General features: G+C 54.9%; 4 protein-coding genes across 4 annotated transcripts; 2 read left to right on the top strand and 2 right to left on the bottom strand.

The window, feature by feature from the left end:
- Nucleotides 1-8735: 8735 nt before the first annotated feature.
- Nucleotides 8736-10754, top strand: UMAG_06308 (uncharacterized protein; the record flags this gene model as incomplete). The annotated part of the gene is made up of 1 exon (XM_011390005.1): nucleotides 8736-10754. One exon carries the CDS (start codon nucleotides 8736-8738, stop codon nucleotides 10752-10754), a length of 2019 nt encoding a protein of 672 aa, XP_011388307.1.
- A 568-nt stretch (nucleotides 10755-11322) lies between these two features.
- Nucleotides 11323-12294, bottom strand: UMAG_10773 (mitochondrial 37S ribosomal protein uS9m; the record flags this gene model as incomplete). Its single annotated transcript, XM_011390073.1, has 1 exon — nucleotides 11323-12294. The coding sequence occupies one exon, from the start codon at nucleotides 12292-12294 to the stop codon at nucleotides 11323-11325; it is 972 nt and encodes a 323-aa protein (XP_011388375.1).
- A 565-nt stretch (nucleotides 12295-12859) lies between these two features.
- Nucleotides 12860-13456, top strand: UMAG_12333 (uncharacterized protein; the record flags this gene model as incomplete). Its single annotated transcript, XM_011390113.1, has 1 exon — nucleotides 12860-13456. The coding sequence occupies one exon, from the start codon at nucleotides 12860-12862 to the stop codon at nucleotides 13454-13456; it is 597 nt and encodes a 198-aa protein (XP_011388415.1).
- A 52-nt stretch (nucleotides 13457-13508) lies between these two features.
- UMAG_06306 (uncharacterized protein) lies at nucleotides 13509-17612 on the bottom strand (the record flags this gene model as incomplete). The annotated part of the gene is made up of 1 exon (XM_011390004.1): nucleotides 13509-17612. The coding sequence occupies one exon, from the start codon at nucleotides 17610-17612 to the stop codon at nucleotides 13509-13511; it is 4104 nt and encodes a 1367-aa protein (XP_011388306.1).
- Between the last annotated feature and the right edge of the window lie 600 nt (nucleotides 17613-18212).

Here is an 18212-nt window from a genome sequence, read left to right as displayed (position 1 = left end):
CCTTAGGCGAATGGGTGTCCAAAGATGGCTGGTGCTCAGCTTGGTTTCGAAATGTTCTCTCTTTCTCGCGTTATCTTTGCCACGTTCCGTGTTCCTTCTTTTCTAATCACAAATGGTATCTTTTTATTATCGATTTTCGTGTCCCATATTTGTTTTGTTATATTAATATGATTGAACGATGATTCTGAATACGGTGAAATTTACGCGAGTCTTCCGTCGTTCACGTCGGCGCCATGGGTCACAAGCTGATATCGACTGGACAACCTGAGCCGAGCTGCTTGATGGCTTGATGGCAGCGTACAAATCAGACTCCACGCGAGGCATGGCGTGCCTCGCTTGACCCATAGGGCACAGGGATGCAAGTGGGCGTCGAGGGCGTACGTGCTCGGCCCTGCATCTTTGCGTGGCTTGCTTGAACGGCTCCTGCCCAAGATCGCGGTGCGTCTGCAAACATGACTGTTCTGGAGACTTGATGCCGAATTAGGACACGATCGATTTTGCAGTCAAACGTGGGACGAGCGGCACCCTTTTTCATCTCTGGGGAGATCAGGATGTTGGCGAAGTGTGCGCTCGAGTGAGTCTCGAACGGATCAAAGGCGCACATCGTCTGGCATTTTCCACGCTGACGAGCATCGTTCCATGGGACCGTGGCTCTGCCTCTAGTCGCATAACTAGAGACCAGACAGGGACAGTAAGACTTGAGTCGCCGAGACACCCGTACACTCGGAGAGCGTCATTCTACCGGTGACATCGAGAAGAGACAGCAAACGCGGAAGGAGGTTTCATCGAGATGCACTGCAGATCCGTGGGGGGGGGGGGGCGGATGTGGAACAAGAGCAGCACATGTGATTCCAAGGTGCAAACCTGCACGCGCGCTGGCGGTACGTGAAATGACACCCTGAGTGAAGAAGAAAGTCTGCGTCCACGTTGCACCACACCGACGTAGGGAAGCTTCGAACATCCATGCACGATGCACGTAGTGAACGGATGCCACTCAAGCGCCACCAAATCGTGAATCACGAATTGCTGAAACGAGTTCAGGCTTGAGGACGCCGAATACAACACGCATACTATAGGTACGCATACTATAGGTGTAAGTTTTGAACCAAATTTATAAATAGCTGAATAAAAAGGAAATCACGTATCCTGAATTGGTAACAGCAGCGTAAAAAAGCTTCTCACGCCTTTGTGCTTTGGTCGCTACTGGCAACCCCAGAATTGGCAACTTGTCTAACCGAGGCACTGCCGCATGAAGACCTGGTTGGATTTTGGCTTCCTTGGCACTTGGCTGTTTTCGTCATAGAATGCAAGCAACAAGCGGCGAGGTACAGGCGAACCTCATGGTCTGGAGCCGAGAAGCTTTTCGCACTTGCACTTCCCACGCTAGCTCAATTTAACCAAAGCAAAACTTAGGAACAGTGCAAATTTGTCGGTCATTATCGACTGGTTCTTCCAGGCGAACCGGCAAGCACGATGGGTGGATCGTCGCAATCGTGAATCGTGTTTCGCTGCTGGTCGCAAAATCAAGTGCCGGCTGCTCGACAGGCCTGCGGCTCCCCGTGCGATGGCCCCAGGCTCATTTCCAAACGGCAGTGTTCGGCTTGCTTGCTGGCTTCTGACAATATCGTAAAATAGGCACAAGGTAGAATTAGTGTTCGGCTGCTCGGAGCAACTTTGTCTAGGGACCCTGACCTGATTGGATTCAAGCTCTGGCTTTGACCTAGGCGCCTTATCGGCACAGAGCACAGGCACCTAGTCGCTTGATCTTGAGCAACCCTAGTCAAGTTCTTTGAACCAAGCGTGGGTAAAAAGAAAATGCTTGAAAGTCCAGCGTCTCTGTCTGGATCAGACTCACCGAGCGTCAGGCCGCGCGAATCGGTATCGAGTTGGGTTTGTTTACGAACGAGATCCGTCTCCATGTGGCGTTCTGCGTTCTTGTGAATCAGACAAGCAAGCAAGCAGGCTCACTTGGTGTCGTTGCGTTCAGACACAAACCATTTTGGCTCGGGCGTAGCGTGAGAAGCACAAGAATTTTCTTGTCGTCAACCAATCGTAGCCTGTACATTCCGAGATTCATATTTGATCCTCAGAGTTGACCGGTCGAGCTGAGTTTGACTGCGGATGGCGATGGACGGTTTGCACTCGAAATTTCCATGAATTCGTGAATGCTGCTGCTCTCTCCATCGAACCTCAGATGGCCATGACTCTGTGCTCGGTGATCAAACGTATCCAAGCTTGGTCGCATCAAGAACCGCAATGGTCAGAGTTGTTTGCTGACGCCAGACCTTCAGCCTAGCCGCATAAGCACCTTGGTAGGTGGCTCGGGGCGTCGAGGCAGCCTTGCCGTTAGTTGCATACTAGTTGCGGGGATGGCGAGAGGTCGGTGTTGAGCGGCGTCTACTGTGCAATAGGCTAGCAGAGGCGATCCATCGACCTTTCTTTTCTTTCTTTTTTACGCCCACAATGTTGATTGTGGATTCTCGCAGTTTTCAGTGTGTGGCTATCGCAAAGGCTCGCGAATGGATAAGTATCGTGAGCGGAGATCGGTACTGGGCTCACAATCGTATATCCATCCGTGCAGGAGAGGGTGCAAGAGCCACACCCAGGCCTAGTTTGTATAGTCCGATGCCGAATACTCACAAAGGGAACTCTCGCAACAAACGCAAAAAAACAAGCCCGTCCGTTAAGGTATTAGTATTATTGTTTTGCCCTCGCCATTGGTGCTGCTGCTGCAGACCATGCTCAAGATGGTGATGGCGTGTTCCGCGGTACATCGTTTCTGCTTGCTAGCCCTGCTTTCCGAGAAAACGTGTGCTCCGATGCTAGCAAAGTCCATGCTCGCCAATCAATCAAAAAAACAAACAAACCATGCCCTGGAACGATTTTGTTCAGAAACTTTTGGATGACCCTCTTCGGGATGGTCTTGACAGCACACCAGGGACGTTTTGATCCTTGGTAGGAATCCATGAAACCCTGAAACCCTGAGCCGAGAGCTCAATCTGTATCGTTGCTGCTGTCTGGTACAACAGAAGATGTCAATCTGAAAAAAAAACCAAACATAAAAACAAAAAATGAATTGATACAGTTTGTGTTGCTTGATGTGTTTCGGTAAGGTTACCGTGCAAGAGGTAGTGCCGTTCTTCTGCCTTTCCATCGGAACCTCTCAAAATCCTGAAAAATTTCTGACACAGACACAATCACGAATGTTCACGAGTGTCGTTCTCCACTCCACCTTGTCCTTGTGATAAAAATTACAGTGTAAAATTCGCAGAGTGAATTGGCCTGTCACGGCGACCCACAATGTGAATGAATGCCAGTGCCACTGCCACGCGCTGCAGCCGAGGTCGTGGTGCGCAGCCAGCGCGACAAAAAGTCCGCCAACGAGCGAGGTCAACTTTCCGAGACTCACAGGCTTGGTAGAGTGGGTAGTCGGTCTAGCACCCATGCAAAAGCAAGTTCGGCCCCGAGCTCTTGTTTGTCACATCTATCAACCCTCCTTTTCTACGCCTCCCCCTCGGACTGTTGGAAGAGCTTGACTGTGCGCTTTGCCAAATCGTCGCCTCGTGGTTCTAGGGACGCTTTGGCAGAACAAGGCTGTCAACTTGTTGTCCTCCTTTGGGTCAGCCGTGCTGTGCGGATGAGCAAGAAGGGGCCAAGCGTGAGCCCAGAGCCCAGAGCGCAGAGCCCAGATTATCTCACCTGAATTCGACTTGTTTTTGGTTTCGTTGTTCATGGCAGAGGGTGAGAGGACCACTTGTTCTGGCCTGTTCTGGCTTGTCCTGATTCGGCGCTTGGTGTCGGCGCGTTCACCTTGAATCCTGGTTACCCTTACTCTGTGACGGTTCAAAGAAAAACAAACGGCAATTTTTTTACCACGTCTTCCTGTGCAGAACGGTCGGGTTTGCAGAACCTGGGTCTACAATTGACGGTCCCAGGAATATTGTGATTACGAACGGTGGGTCTTGTTGCTGGCGCTCGGTGCTTGCCGCTCAAGAGTGGACGCCAGCGCTAACGAGCAAAGAGCCAATTTGGCTGGATGGTCCGACAAGCGTTCATGCGTCTTGCATGGCTGATCCCGATCTAGACAAGGTTGGGCTGGGCTAAGCCTCTAAGTTGAGCTGAGCTGAGCTGAGTTGCCGCCCAATGCGAGCTGCGTTTTGGTTGTCTCTGTTGCTCGTATCGACCCGCCGTTGTGTTTTCTATTTGCCTGTTTGGCTCGTTGCTTCATGCTGTGCGCCATCATGCGTCCGAGGAGGCTCAATCCGGTACCACATACAGTCGACGGTAGCCAACACGGATCGGTTGGGTGCCACGCGTTCCGGTTTCATTTGCAAACCGTTGGACCAGTCACAACTTTGGTCGGTCTTCGCGCACCTTTGCTGCTGGTGAGCTGCTCCATTCGCCTCGCAACTCGCCAGGCTGTCATCAGACCCTTGCGGCGTTCGGAAGGTACAGCCTGCCTGATCCGCTGTTGGCTTCGCTTGGCCTCGCTTGGCCCTGCTTGGCTCTGCTTGGCTCTGCTCCCTCGGCCACACTTGTTCTCCTCCACTGTGCACATCTTCGGAAGACGTTCCTCTTGATCCTTCTTGGTCTGCGGCTTGGCTCCATTCCTACAACCTACCTGGCAACAAGAGTCTTGGACTTTCTTTGCTTAAAACTTCCACCTCCTCACTTTGACCTTCATACCGATGACCCTCGTTCGGGTTTCTCGTCGTCACTGCTCCTTCTCCTTCTCATCTTTGTTGCCAACATCCTTGTCATTCCAACTCACCGCCTTTCCAACATTGCACGAATCGGCGTATGGCTTTACTTTTACTTTCACGAGACGACAACTTATGAAGCTGCTTTGCCACCCAACCGCCGTCAGCTACACCTAATTGCACCAGCAATCACCAGCGTTTCTCGCACATCCGTCCAATCCCAGTCAGCACCTGCACGCCTCGTCTAACCGGGTTGGTCGTTCACCCTTGTCATTATTGCTGTGCGGCTATTCTGTGCTCCTGTGCCTCTTTGCACAGCTTGGTTTCAAACCTGTCACGACGAGGCACGCTGCCCAGACAGCTTGCAGGCCGCATTCACCCACACTCAGTACCGCCGTTTGAATTGACCGACAGATACGCACAGCAATTGCACTGACACTGGCACGCAGCTAAGCTTCACCAGCCTGAGCGGTCCGGACAAGCCCACTTCATTTGGCGCCCGTCACCTGCAAGCAGCTCCAAACCCTATTTCACTACCTCCAATCTCGCACACTTTCATTCACAGCACCGACCACCACACCGACAGCAGCAGCAAAAGCATACTCGGGGCATTTCATCTTACCTTTTCTCTTTGCAGTCGACCCGGTTGGTGGCGCCCAGCACAAACGGGACAACCCACTTCTTGCGCCCGCCCTAGCCGCCCATCGTGCGAGTCGAATCCATAGGTTCACTGTGACTCGTCACACTTCTTTTGGTGCACTAGGCTCACGCACCGACTTCCGACGTTTGCCCAACTTCACAAAGTGAGTACAGCACGCTGCAGCACATGGCAGATTTTGAGGGTACATCTTTGCATCGTCATACCAAACCATTCCGCGTCGCCTCCAGGCTAGGCGAGCCCAAGGTGAAGATGAACCAAGGCTGGTCAGCTTGCATAAGATGAAGCGAGGTCTCTTTGCGCCCTTTCCCGGAGGGTAATGAAGCGCAGACTTCGACCGTGCCGCCTAATCACACTCCTTCTTGCCTTTCGCTTCCTCAAGCGCGACCGTATCAAGAAATGCGTAGCGGAGAACACCGAGGCGGCTGCTACATTCAATAGACCGGTCTACCTTAATGTTCTCAGAGCGTTGATTTGATCGCCGGCAGCTGCTTGTTGGCCACGAGACCACCCATTTCCGCTCCAGCGCAGGGTCGATCGGAAGCAAGTGAGGGCAAGGGGTGTGGACTGTTGTTGCTTTTCATGCAACCGTTCCGCCACTACGCCTCTCCATGTCCACGCTCACACGCTCTCGCTCTCACTCGCACACGTACACACATACACACCCACATACTCCCCATCTTGTCACTAGCTCGGCCTTGCGATGCTTTTTCTTCTCTGCCGAATACGCTGACCAGATCCGCACTTGTTTGCATATCTTTTGGTTCTAGTCTCTGCTCATCAACAAGCCAGCCGCACGTACCAGACGTTGCAGCTCCGCAGCTCCGCAGCTCCGCAGCTCGACACCCGGCATCGACCCTCTTCCCCTCATCAATAGCACCACCGTCGTGTCACCTGAAGTTTCACAGGTAAGTAAGGTTTGAAATGGTGGCGAATTGTATCTGTGCCGGACCTCGTTACGATATCGCTTTTACTGGGTAGCGCGTCCGAACAGTCTCACTCGAACTCGGGGTCATGGCCGAGACGGAAGCTCGATGACGACAATGACACTCGCGCGCTCTCACCTGTAGTGTCAATCGTGAATGCTCGGTTTGATTTAGTTGCCTCCCAACTTTGCCTCGATCATCTCCGCTGCACCTGCTCCTCAGCCTTTGATACACCTCGGTGCTGTTGATCAGTAACGACACTGCTCGAGTAGCCAAGGTCTGTTCAGGTGTTCAGTACATCCCAGCGCTTGCCTATTTGTCGCCGCGTTTCAAGGCAACGTCGCACCCTCTTCGCTAGCTCTTTTCTCGACCAAGCTTAGTTGTGCTCGCGGATCGCGTCTGACGGGAGCTCACGGGCCATTCCGCAGGCGACTGTCGTCTTGTCGAGATGCCATAGGCTTATTCTCGAGCTCATCGAACCGTCTGATGGTATATCCCTCCGTCCCGATTATGCTTGATTACGAAGGACGATTCGCTCGTTCCTCATGACCGGCAAATGGCGACGCTGTAATCCTGCCATATGGAGCGCGCGATTTCCCTTTGTTGCGGCTGGCCCCAGGCGATCCTCCAAGAGTTGACGGCTGCGCTCGGAATCTGTCACAGCAAATGCTTGACAATGGCGAACACCGCTGGCTTGAACCATACACAAAAGTGACAGGCTCTGCGTCGCTTTGGCGCCTCAGACCCATCACCACTCGTGACTAAAACGAGTCTATTGGGGGTTTTTTTTTTTTTTTTTTGGATACCAACGTCACACAAAACGGCAGAAAAGAATCTGTCGGAAAATCCGATTTCTCTCTTTTCTCGTTTCTTGACGATTGGTGATTTGTGGTTTCAGTGCATGTCGTCGACTTGGCCACGAGAGTCGCGCCGTGTCGCAGCAGTTGGTTATCCTCTCGCCCGTCATGACAGTCACGAGTGTCCAACGCTTACGTGACCGTGTGCTGCGAAAGCTCGGCTTCACCCTCGCTATGGCTCTCGATCAGATCCATTCGGCGTCCAAAGCGGTCTTCGACTAGCTGCACGCCCCTTGGTCCACCCACTCGACTCTGCTCTGCTCTCTGCTTTGCGTAGCGAGAACATCACCTGCTCCAGTTCACACTCTCGAAGCGCTGCTCTGAGCTATGTCGCGACTGGTCTCGGTGACCTCATCGATGCAACTCGAATCCTAACTCGCGTCCAACAAGTAGCGACCGAGCTTGCAATCGACCGCAACCATGCTCGATGGCCGTCCTACGATCGAGAAGCTTGAACAAGGAACTTTCTAGCCCGCGCATCTTCCTAGCTTTGTCAACAACGGCCAATTCCGGATAGGCGTTTGGGCACTGCCGCGAATTCCTTGCTTGCTTTTGCTCTTTGCGTTTGTTTTCTGGCCGACAAGATGTAGCAGATGGTTTCCCACGCTTAACCTTGCACGTCAGGATGTTGCCCTTTCAAATTGAAGCCGCTCAAGAGGAGACGAGGCTTCGAGAGCCTATCGTGGTGCATCTCAAAGCTTGGCTTTGGCTCTCGCCTTGGAGAACGCAAGGCCGTTTGGTACCTCGCGGCTTTGAGTTTTAGGGCCCCGCTTTGTTTCCTGCTCCTGTCGGTTTTTGGCTTCGCACATACTGTGGACGTCCAGATGTCGTTGATCTGGCAAGACTCCCCCACAAGGTCAGAATAGATCAGCTTAGCTTGGCTCAGCGCGTTTCCACCTTGCCATCTCTCTGGTATTCGAGACACTTTCTCTCTAGACCGCCTCTGGAGCCCAGCCCTGCATAGACCTGAAACATGCATCAGCGTACAGCTTGCTCTGATGTGAAGCAAACTTGTCGTCTGTCTCCGCCATTTTGGCTGTCAGGGGTCATCTTGATGGCAAAAGTTGGTGGTTGTCACCGAACTCGCATGCTGCTCAACCAGGTCGATACGCGCTATCCTCTCGCACAGTCTCTTGTCGCTCACCTCACCGTCCTTGTTTGCTTGGTTCTGTCCTTTGTATTGACTGACGTCTTGATCTTATTCTTCTTGCCCGTGATTCGCTCAAACCCTTTGTAGACCGTCACTTCCGATCGAGCCTCCCGTCTGCCCGTCGGCCACGACGCTCGTGATCTTGACACCAAAATCGGTCATTTTGCGAAATCGTTTCCGACCCCTCCTTCCCCTTCAGGCTTGAGGGTTCTCAACAACTTGGAAATCAACACCGGCCCGGTGTGTCGGATACTTTCTTTGCCGGTTGTGGCTCCTTCTCCTCAACAGATCTCTGGTTTTGTTGTGACTCGGTTGGACAACACCTTTCGAAACACTGTCCGGTCACAGCGTTACAGCATTCGAGATCAGAGGCAATAAATTCACACTCGATCTGCCGAGTCGATTTCCCTCTCCCTCTCGGCGATTCAAAGCACCCAGACCAACATGTCGGCTCCGTACTACGCAGATCAGACAGGCACCTCGGACTCGCCATACCGTCCAAGCACGGCTGACAGCTCGTGGGAGCAAAGTAGGCCGTCTACCATGGAGCACGCTCGGCCAGACTTGTTTGCGCATGCGCCAGCCGCACCTTTGTCTCTATCATATCCTCGTCCTGAGCCACTGCAAGCTTCTCAGACGTCTGCGATGGGCGGGTCTCAAACAGGTAATTATCTCGGAGCCAATGTTGTCACACCTCGTCAAGCCTTTTTTTCACGGGATCATATCGACGCCAGTGCACAGTTTCCCACGATGGATACGATGGAAAACTTTGCTCATAATACGCAAACTACGATGCCTGCTGCTATGCCCCGTGCCGCTCAATTCGGCAGCGGCAGCGGCATCGGCATTGGTGGCGGAAACAGTAGCAGCAGCAGTAGTAGCAGCAGCGCCGTGGTGGGCTCGCAGCATACGTTTGCGCCTGCCACCACCACAACCTGGTCGAGCTCCATGCAGCAGCAGCCCGACTCAATAGCCTACAGCCGATATGCATATCCAAGCCAAGCGGGCGCAAATCCGTGGGCTACGCCTGGCGTTACGACCATGTCGCAAAGTGTCATCTACGACTCGTCATCCTCGACCCACACCAGCCCTAATCGATCACAGACGTATTACGACATGCCGTCAAGCGAGCACTTTGATCATGCTAGCAACGCTTTCCATACGGGCACGCACATGTATCCAGTCTATGGTCCTTCGACGTCAAAGATTGGCGGGCCCGGCACGTATATATCGGCCCCGCAGCCCGAATATCAGCCAGAAGAGATCGACAGCATGCTCAACCAGGTCTCGAGCCTCTATAAGGCAGCCAACACGAAAAAGATGGCCGAATTCTACCGCGACAAGTGGGCACGCATGTGGTTGACGTGCAACTACACGCTCAAGCCCTCGATCCAGATCTCGATACCAAGAACCATCCTGCACGAATCGTATCGTCGTGCATGTGACGCTTTGGGTCTGGAGCCGCTCCAAGCTGCTTCTTTCGGCAAGGTGCTTCGCAGTCAGTTCCCGGACGTCGTTCAACGTCGTTTAGGAGGACGCGGCAAAACTCGCTTTCACTACTGCGGCTTCGGGACGTCTAACGATCGCGAGGCTGTCAAGGTCAAATCGCTGCTCGAGGAAGAGAAGGCGGGCAGGCTGCAGCTCAGCGCCGGAATCAGTGCTGAGTATGCCGCAGAAGCACGAGGCAAAGCACGTTCCGAAGGACACGAAGCCGAAACTTCATCCTCGTCCTACCGCACTCAGGCGTCTTCTGATGCATCTCAGTACGGCAACTCGCCGCACGCCTCGTCGGAAAGCAGCGGCATGGGTCCCTCTGGTATCGCCACGGATGACAGACTGATCGCTTCCGCCTTCGCGACGCTCAACAGTGCAGTACTGACTCCTCCTGGCACAAGCTCGGGTGTCGCCTACAGTTCTCAAGACACCGCCCAATATGCGCAGGTCCCATCGCAAGGGCATTCTTCCGTCTCTGCACAGCTGCCCAACGGCGGAGGAAGCGCTATGCCAAGGAGACACACCGTCTCGCACTCTTACTCAGGATTGAGTGATCTATCGTTCCTACCTGCGGGAATGCATGCGACGACGGAGACGGGCGAGACGGGTGTGATGCATGCCACTGGCGAAGTTGCTGCGTTGGGGCCTGGCGTTGCTTCTGGCGTGAGCGAGCCATTACAATCGACTTCGCTGCTCAACAGCCCCGCTTCTTCCTTGCACGGCTACCAGTATCTGCAAGATCCTCGCCACGTGCCTAGTTCGATGCCGTTTCGACGATCGTGTCAAGATTTTGCGGATTGGTCGAGCTTGCCGGGGCAGCAGGATTTGACTACCATCGCCAGCAGCAATGCCGCCGGCGCTGTCGCGTCGGCCACTTCGACGGGTTTCGTGACTGGACCAGCGAGCGGCAACGCTGCCTCGCACGAGTTGCCACGAAAGGCGTGGTCGAATAACTTTGTGTTTGAGTAGTCGCTTGTTGATCCTCTCGCTTTGACGGCTTTAGTTTTGCAGTCACGATTCGTGATTATTCGTGTCCGATCGCTTGCTTGCACGTCACGGTCCCTCGGTTCCGCTCATCGTTATGGGTCTTCTCTTTGCCTCTCTCGTACACTCTATTACCGCAAAGCAGCCCTGCACACACACGCATTTTTGGTGTCCCTGTGCTGTTTTGCGGACGGTTCATCTTTGGCTCGCTCGACTATTTTTGAATCGCTCGATGCGTTTCTTGCCATACACGCGATCAGTCGTGCGCTGTGACTCATGTATCACCACTCTGTGACTGTGGTTCTCTGAAATGGTAAATTGCAGTGGTTGCAAAAGGTGGTGAGAGTGTGGGCGAGCTGATTGGGCTGACGAATGCGAGGAATATAAGGAGGACTGTGGAATGAGGAAGTGGGAAGTGGGAAGTGCAGAGGTGAGTGTGGATGACGCAAGAGATGATACAAGATTGATGGGAGGAACCAAGGAGTTTGTGCCAAGTAGGAGTGATGGACGAGTGGATTGCGTATGAGCATGGCGGTCGTGGTGGAAGAATCGATCAACGCTTGACCCAGGTGAAGGCCTTTCTGGCTTTGGCGAGGCCGGTTTTTTTCCTCTCGACCATCCTGGGGTCTCTCTTCAAGACGCCGTCTTTAGCGAGGATGTCCTTGACGTATTTCTTGGCAGCGAGGCCGTGTTGGATGGGCAGATTGTGGCCGGTATGTGCGACGATGGCGTTGGCCAGAGCGTGAGCGAGCGCTGCGGCCTGGCCGCTTTTGCCGCCACCTCGACAGAGAGCGAAGACATTGTACGCAGCCAGTGTCGAAGTGAGCTTCATGGGCCATGTGACAAGTTGCCTTTCGGCGGTCCGGGTAAAGTAGTCATCGATCGATCGGTTATTGACGAGGATCGACCCGACTTGTTGCGCAGCCACAATCCAGACCTGTGCGGACGACTCTTTCCTTCTTCCCATCGAATACGCTCTGCCGCTAGCGTCGATCTTGGCCTGGCTTGCGAGCCATAGCGCATGATCGGTGTCGGTCTGTGCTAGTGCATCGTTTGCTTTGGCACTTTCGTTCATATAGCGTTGCAACGTCGCGTTGTACCTCGATACGAGCTCGTGCTTGTGCACATCGAGCTGCGTCGACTCGAGCTGGCGCATCAGCGTCGCATACCGAGCTAGCAGTCCGAGTCGTGCGATCACCTGCCGATACTGCGCTGCCTTGAGGTTGGTTCCCAGAATACGCTCGAGCTCGCTCGTGCTAACCCACATGTTCTGGCGCGCCGCAGCAAGCGACGGCGCGCCCGAGTTGGCACGCACCAGATTCGCCTGTTCGAGCAGCCGCTTCACCTCGCGCGTCAGCTCCTCGAGCGACAGCACCGTATCGATATACGCCGGTCTTCCAGTGTAGTACGCGGGAGAAGTAGGCTTGATGCGCGCAGCAAGCGGCGCCACTGGCGGAGCTCGTGGAACGCGCGATTCCTGGTACGCAGACCAAGACGCCCAAGACGCCGAAGACGCCAACCGCATCGTCGCACGCACCATCGACGTCCCAACAGCCGCCACCACCGCTCGACTCGACCACACCGCTACGTTCGTCCTTGCCAATACCATCCTTTTGCGTATCCGTGAGCTTCGGTGATGGATGTCAATCGACATATATCCACCATCGCTTTTCTTGGCAGGTGTGCAGCTTTTTCGTCAGTTTGGCGAGACTCGTCACGTGAGGCCTGTCTCGGCGCATCGATCAAACATTCGTGATTGGTGTTTGATTTCTCTCTCTCCCACGTCACGTGTCGCTTACACACATCACAGACCCAGATTCACAAATCGGGAATCACGAATCACGGATCGTGGATCGTGGATCGTGGATCTGAATCTGAATTTGAATCGCGAATCTAATGTGGAGTCGTGCACGTGAGTGGGTTGGCAACGCAAGTCAGAGTGTCAGAGTGACGAGGCGACTTGCTTCGCAATCACCAACAGGGTTGGGCGGATTCAGCGATTCTGATCTTGGTTACGCTTGCACGTTGAGCTTTGCGGCGCAAGTTGGTCGACGTTGGTTGGCGCTGTACGCACCCTAGTGTACATCGGGATGGGCGACGCTGTCGGATTGGTGGATGCGCGACGTGCATGTGCGATGTGGACGCCCAAGATTACGAACCACATTATCACGCTCGAGCACGCAGACTCACACACTACACACTACCTGACGCAGCTCGTGCAGCTCTCCAGTCCGCAAGTGAGCCTGTTCGTACACTGCAGCCCAATCTCCTCCACCACCTCGGCCCACTTACTCTCACATACCTCTGCATCACCCCAAGATGCATCTCGAGCCCCCACATCCGCGCTTCCCATCCCGCAATCTACCCTCTTGCACTCACCAGCCCTCGCTACAGACTTCGCCCTCACCATCTCCCATCCTTCCTCACCCCACTCCCCTCTCTCATCTTCCATCCTTGCCTCCACCACCGCCGCTTCAACCTCAAGCCTCGCCGCTTCAATTGCCAAACGCATCGCCACTACACTCTCCATCCCCCATCTCTTACTCTCGCTCGACTTACCAACACAACTCGTCCCCTCACCAGGCTCCATTGCCTCCCCACAAGACTCTATCGCCCTCCTAGCCCTTGAAAAGGCAATACGCGACGCATGCTCTCTCACACTTTCTCAATCTGCAAACACTCTGTAATCAGGCCGCGTTCTTCGCATCTAAACTTGTTACAACACCAAAAAAAAAGAGGTTACAGCCCTCCGAACCCGCCAGTGCCACTTCCGTCTCTGCGTTGTTGCTGTTGTGACTGTTTATCGCGTGCTTGAAGCGCAGCGTACTGGTGTTGCAAATACGCCTGTTGCTGCTGAGCCTGCTGCTGTTGCTGCTGCTGCTGCTGCTGCTGATGCAGATGCAGATGCTGATCTCGATCTTGAATGCGAACCGGGGTCAGAGATGGTGGGAGCAAGTTCGCCATGCCCGCATCGTAGATGTCGAATGGCAAGGTGGACGCACTCATGTTACCACCACCGTTGCTAAGAGAGACAGACACGGTAGGTGCGCCGTTCATGTACCCCAAACCAGGCGACGTCTGGTATCGACCCATGGCCCCCGCCCCCGATCCAGAAGAGTAAGCTGCAGGTGGAGCCGCAATCCCTGTCCCCGTCATACCCGCCAAATTGCTACCGCTTCCTGCACCCAACCTCTCCTGAGACCCATCGACAACAACAGAGAAGCTACCCGAGCCACTCGCTCCCGTCTTTCCGAGCATCGCCTGGTCCCATCCACCACCACCACCACCACCACTGCTGTTGCTGCTGCTAGTCCCTCCGACCCAACCTCCACCAAGCTCAGCTTGCTGCTGCAACGCATCCAGCTGCTGGTAGTTGGCACTTTGCCGCTTCTTGCCACTGCTGCTCATGTTGGCCGCTGACAAAGGCGCAAGCCCGTTCTGCCTTCGCTCCCACTCTCGCAACGGATCGTCTCGATTCACCAAGCCAGCCATGTTCTGCCCTGCAGCCAAGCTCGGATCAAGCCCAAGCTTGGCCAGTTGAGGCGGAATCATGCTCAGCCGGTTGTCCGACCTTCTCTGTCCGCTGGCATCATCGGCACCTCCATAGTAGCCCGAAGGAGGCACCGCCATGGAATGACGTGCATTGTATTGCTGCTGCTGCTGCTGCTGCTGCTGCTGCTGTTGCTGCATTTGGGCCAGCTGAGCGGCCTGTGCTTTGGCAACCGCTTTGGCCTCCGCTGCAGCCTGTGCGTTGGCCGCCTCTTCTCGGGCATATGGGTTGTTGAGCACGGGTTGCGCCTGCTGACGAGCTGCTGCCGAGTGATATGCTTGCTGCTGTGCCAAATGCTGGTTGTACGCAGCCGCATCCTGGAACGTCTTGTTCGATGGTCGAGATGAAGTTTGCTGCGGTACTAGTCCTCCGTATGGATGCTTGGATGCATCCGACGTCTTGGGCCTCGATGACGACGGAGTAGCCGTAATCGAAGCAGCCGTGGGCACAAGAGGGGGTCGGAACGGCTTGACAAACTTTTCGCCCGTAATGAACGGATGCAGCTTGGCCTGCTGCGGCGTCCATCGCTCGTGCGGGTTCATGTTGAGCAGACCCGTGACAAAGTCGATGAAGCTGCTACGGTTGGCCATTTCCTTGTGTACATCGGCCGACTTGCCACTTTTTCGAGACATGGGATACGTCTTGACAATGTCCGGCAACGTCGTCGCCTTGAAGTACTTTTTCGAAGGCTGCTCTTGCACGTTGTGTTCCTTTGAGTACTGCTCGAGCGACTTGAGTCGGTAGCTCTTGCGGCCGAATTCGTCCGTGTAGACGCTAAAAAACTCTTGCGTCTGCTTGCCGTTGTCCAGCATCCATTGTGGCGGTAAGCCAAGCATCTCGACGATTCGGCAGATCTGGTTGTATTCGCTTGTACCCGGGAACAGCGGCAGGCCGAGAAAAAGCTCGACTGCAATGCATCCCAACGACCACATGTCGATGGCTGAACTGTAGGGCAGACCGAGCAACACCTCGGGAGAGCGATAGAAGCGTGATTGGATATAGGTATAGACGGTTTGCTTTTCGTGGCATGCCGAGCCAAAGTCGACGAGCTTGATCGAAGGTGTTTGCAGTGTCTTGAGCAAGATGTTCTCGGGTTTCAGATCGCAATGGATTAGACGTGCTTCGTTCAGTACGGTCAATGCATCCAGCAGCTGCGCGGTAAACACTCGGACCAAGCTTGTGCTGAGACCCTGGAATGAGTTTTGTTTGATCAGCTCGTACAGGTTCGACGAGAGCAGCTCCAGCACCAAGCAGAGATGCTTTGCATGGATAAAGGTGTCCTTGAGCCGCAAGATGTGGTGTTCGTCATTCGGATCCCAATTGCCGTTAAGCATCTCGAGCACCGTTACCTCCATCATGCTCTGGTGGAAGTAGGCGGGTTTATTCTTGATGACCTTGACGGCGACAATCTCGTGCGTTGTCATGTCCTGGCACTTGACGACCTGACCGAATGTACCCTGACCGAGGATGTCGAGAATGAGGTACTTGTGACCCTCTTCGGTTCCAAGCCAATCGTTGACGTAGAGAATGTAGTCGCTCTCCTCATTATCCCTGCCCTCGTTCTGGACGGGCTTGCTAGGTTTGGTGAGCACTCGTCGTGGGTTGAAGCTGAGCTCGTAAAAGAAGGCTGGATTGACAAGGTGGTAGGTGTGATGCAGGTACGCGGTCAAAGCCTTGAGCGGGCTCACAAAGCCGCCTGCTGGATCAGCACGCCGCGACGTGGCGCGTGCTGCTGCTGTCGCTGCTTTGCCGTCCGAGACAGCAGCGGCACCCGATGCTGCTGCCACGCTTTTGTCAATGACGGGTCGCAGATCGTCAAAGTCGCGCACACGACGGAAACCTTGGCTGCGACGAGAGGGGCGTCCCGAGGAGGCCAGCTCGCGTCGCGCTGAGCTTGTTCTCGAGTTGTCGGACGCAGTGGTCATATTGCCAACCGAGCCGATGCCCAAGCCATGCTGTGCAAAAGAGGTGCCGTCGCCATAGATGGCCGAGTTGTGCGAGGTGCTGTCGCCCGATCTGTCACGAGATGCTGGGTCGAGGATCATGCTGGCGCGGCCTGAGGCGGGGTCGCCGGACGGCCACAGTGCGCCAGCCGCCTGCGATGAGGTTGCATAGCCACCAGACGGGCGCGCGTTGGAGGAGAGATACGAGGATGGAGCAGACTGCTGGGCGTGATTCTGAGTGGAATGGTAGGCGTATGGCAGAGTATCAGAGAGATCGCCGAGGCCAGCGGCGCCGGAGGTAGCATACTGATGCGAGAGCTGTTGCTGAGAGGAACGGTGAGTAAGCTGACGGGGCGACCTGGCGGTCTCGCGTGGAGAGCTGACATCCATCAGGTTGGATGAATCATGGCTACCGGTTCTGGGCGCGGAAGCAGCGGCGGTTGCGTTGCTGCTGGTGAAGCGGCTCGAGTGGGATGTGTTGGGGCTATACGGATTCGTCGAGGCGGCGTCACGTATTGAGGAGCCAGATGTGTCCATGGCATTCGAGGATCGACGACTGCTGTGATTGCTGTAAGGACTGGTAAGCATCTGTGGGGCGGGAAGTAGGCTGGCAGGATGCGATGAGCCGGAAGAGAGGCTGGGAAGGCCAGTGTAGGAGCTATGAGGTGAATTGGCGGTTGTACTGCCGCCACGGGCGCCAGCGCCGCCGCTGCTGCTACTGCTGCTGATGAAGCTGCTGTGTCGCATGCCGGTGGGCGATAGGGATGATAGATGGGTTGCAGTGCCGCCGCTGCTGGTGTGGCTCGGTGAAGAGCTGGAGGCAGTGGCTTGGTTTGTACCTGATTGCGGAGAGAGATACATGGAGGAGCCGGCGACGGAGGCATGAGAGGCGGATCTTGACTGACTGGCCTGCGAGCCATGGCCCATGGAAAGTGAACGACCCAGGGCATCGTTGCGGTAGGCTGGTTGGGAAGCGAGATGCTGATGATGATGTTGCTGCTGCTGCTGATTGTCAAAGGAATATCGCTCCGATACACCAGAAGCATCCGTCAGGCTGAACGTGGCTGCTTGTGAATGGTGGAGGCGTGGCGAAGTGTAGTTGGCCGCGGCCGGGGTTGCGCTGGAATTGGCGGGGTGTGTGTATTTAGTCGAGGAAGAGGCGTGACCGTGAGATGAGTGCGGCGAGCGTATCGAGGAGGGACTGGGAGGATACGGATTGTTGGCAGCCATGCTGGGATGTTGGGCACCCAAAGCGTCGAGGCCCGACATGTTGATACCGACGTGGGGATCGTTGTGGAGCGGAAGCGAGTTGACGTCGTCGCCAAAGAAGGCAGCTGAATTTCTCGACATGATGGGTGTAATGTGCAGGGCAGAGACTCTAGCTGAGAGGAAGCCGCTCGTAGTGAGAGAGAGCGAAAGCGACTGCCAGACAGGGACACGACGAGGTGCGTTCTGTTGTGAGAGCGAGTATGGATGGCTGGCGCAAGTCCGGAAGGGAGGAGCTGTAGCCTGTGGGCGAATCAGACGCCGAGAGGTGCGTTGTAGTCGAGCGTCATTCGTAAAGGGGCAAGAATAGCTTGTTCAAAGAAGAAGGACAAGCCGTCTAGGCCATGAATAGCTGTGAAACGTGTGCGACGACGAACGCAGATATGGAGGTGATATTGAACCGATCGAGTAGCGTCGAACAAGCTGTGCAGATGCTTTGCAGGACACGGCCGAGAATCTAGGCAGAAAAAACGAGGCGAACCAGGGACTGTGCACACTGATAGCCGCAGTTGGAGGCGCGGAAGCACTCTGGCGTAGTGAGACTGGATTGGACGTGTGTGTTGTCGCTAAAGAGTGAGTAGTTGCGCAGTCGACGATGCAACAGCAAGTTGATAGCCGAGTATCAGCCGAGTATTAGCCGACTGGGTAGAAAAGCTGGCTAGCTAGCTAGAAGATATAGAAAGA

Source organism: Mycosarcoma maydis, chromosome 4 (assembly GCF_000328475.2).
Source record: "Mycosarcoma maydis chromosome 4, whole genome shotgun sequence".
NCBI classification, from domain to species: Eukaryota; Fungi; Basidiomycota; class Ustilaginomycetes; order Ustilaginales; genus Mycosarcoma; species Mycosarcoma maydis.
The sequence above is the reverse complement of the archived record's forward strand: the minus strand, read 5'-3'. Positions and strand labels throughout refer to the sequence as shown.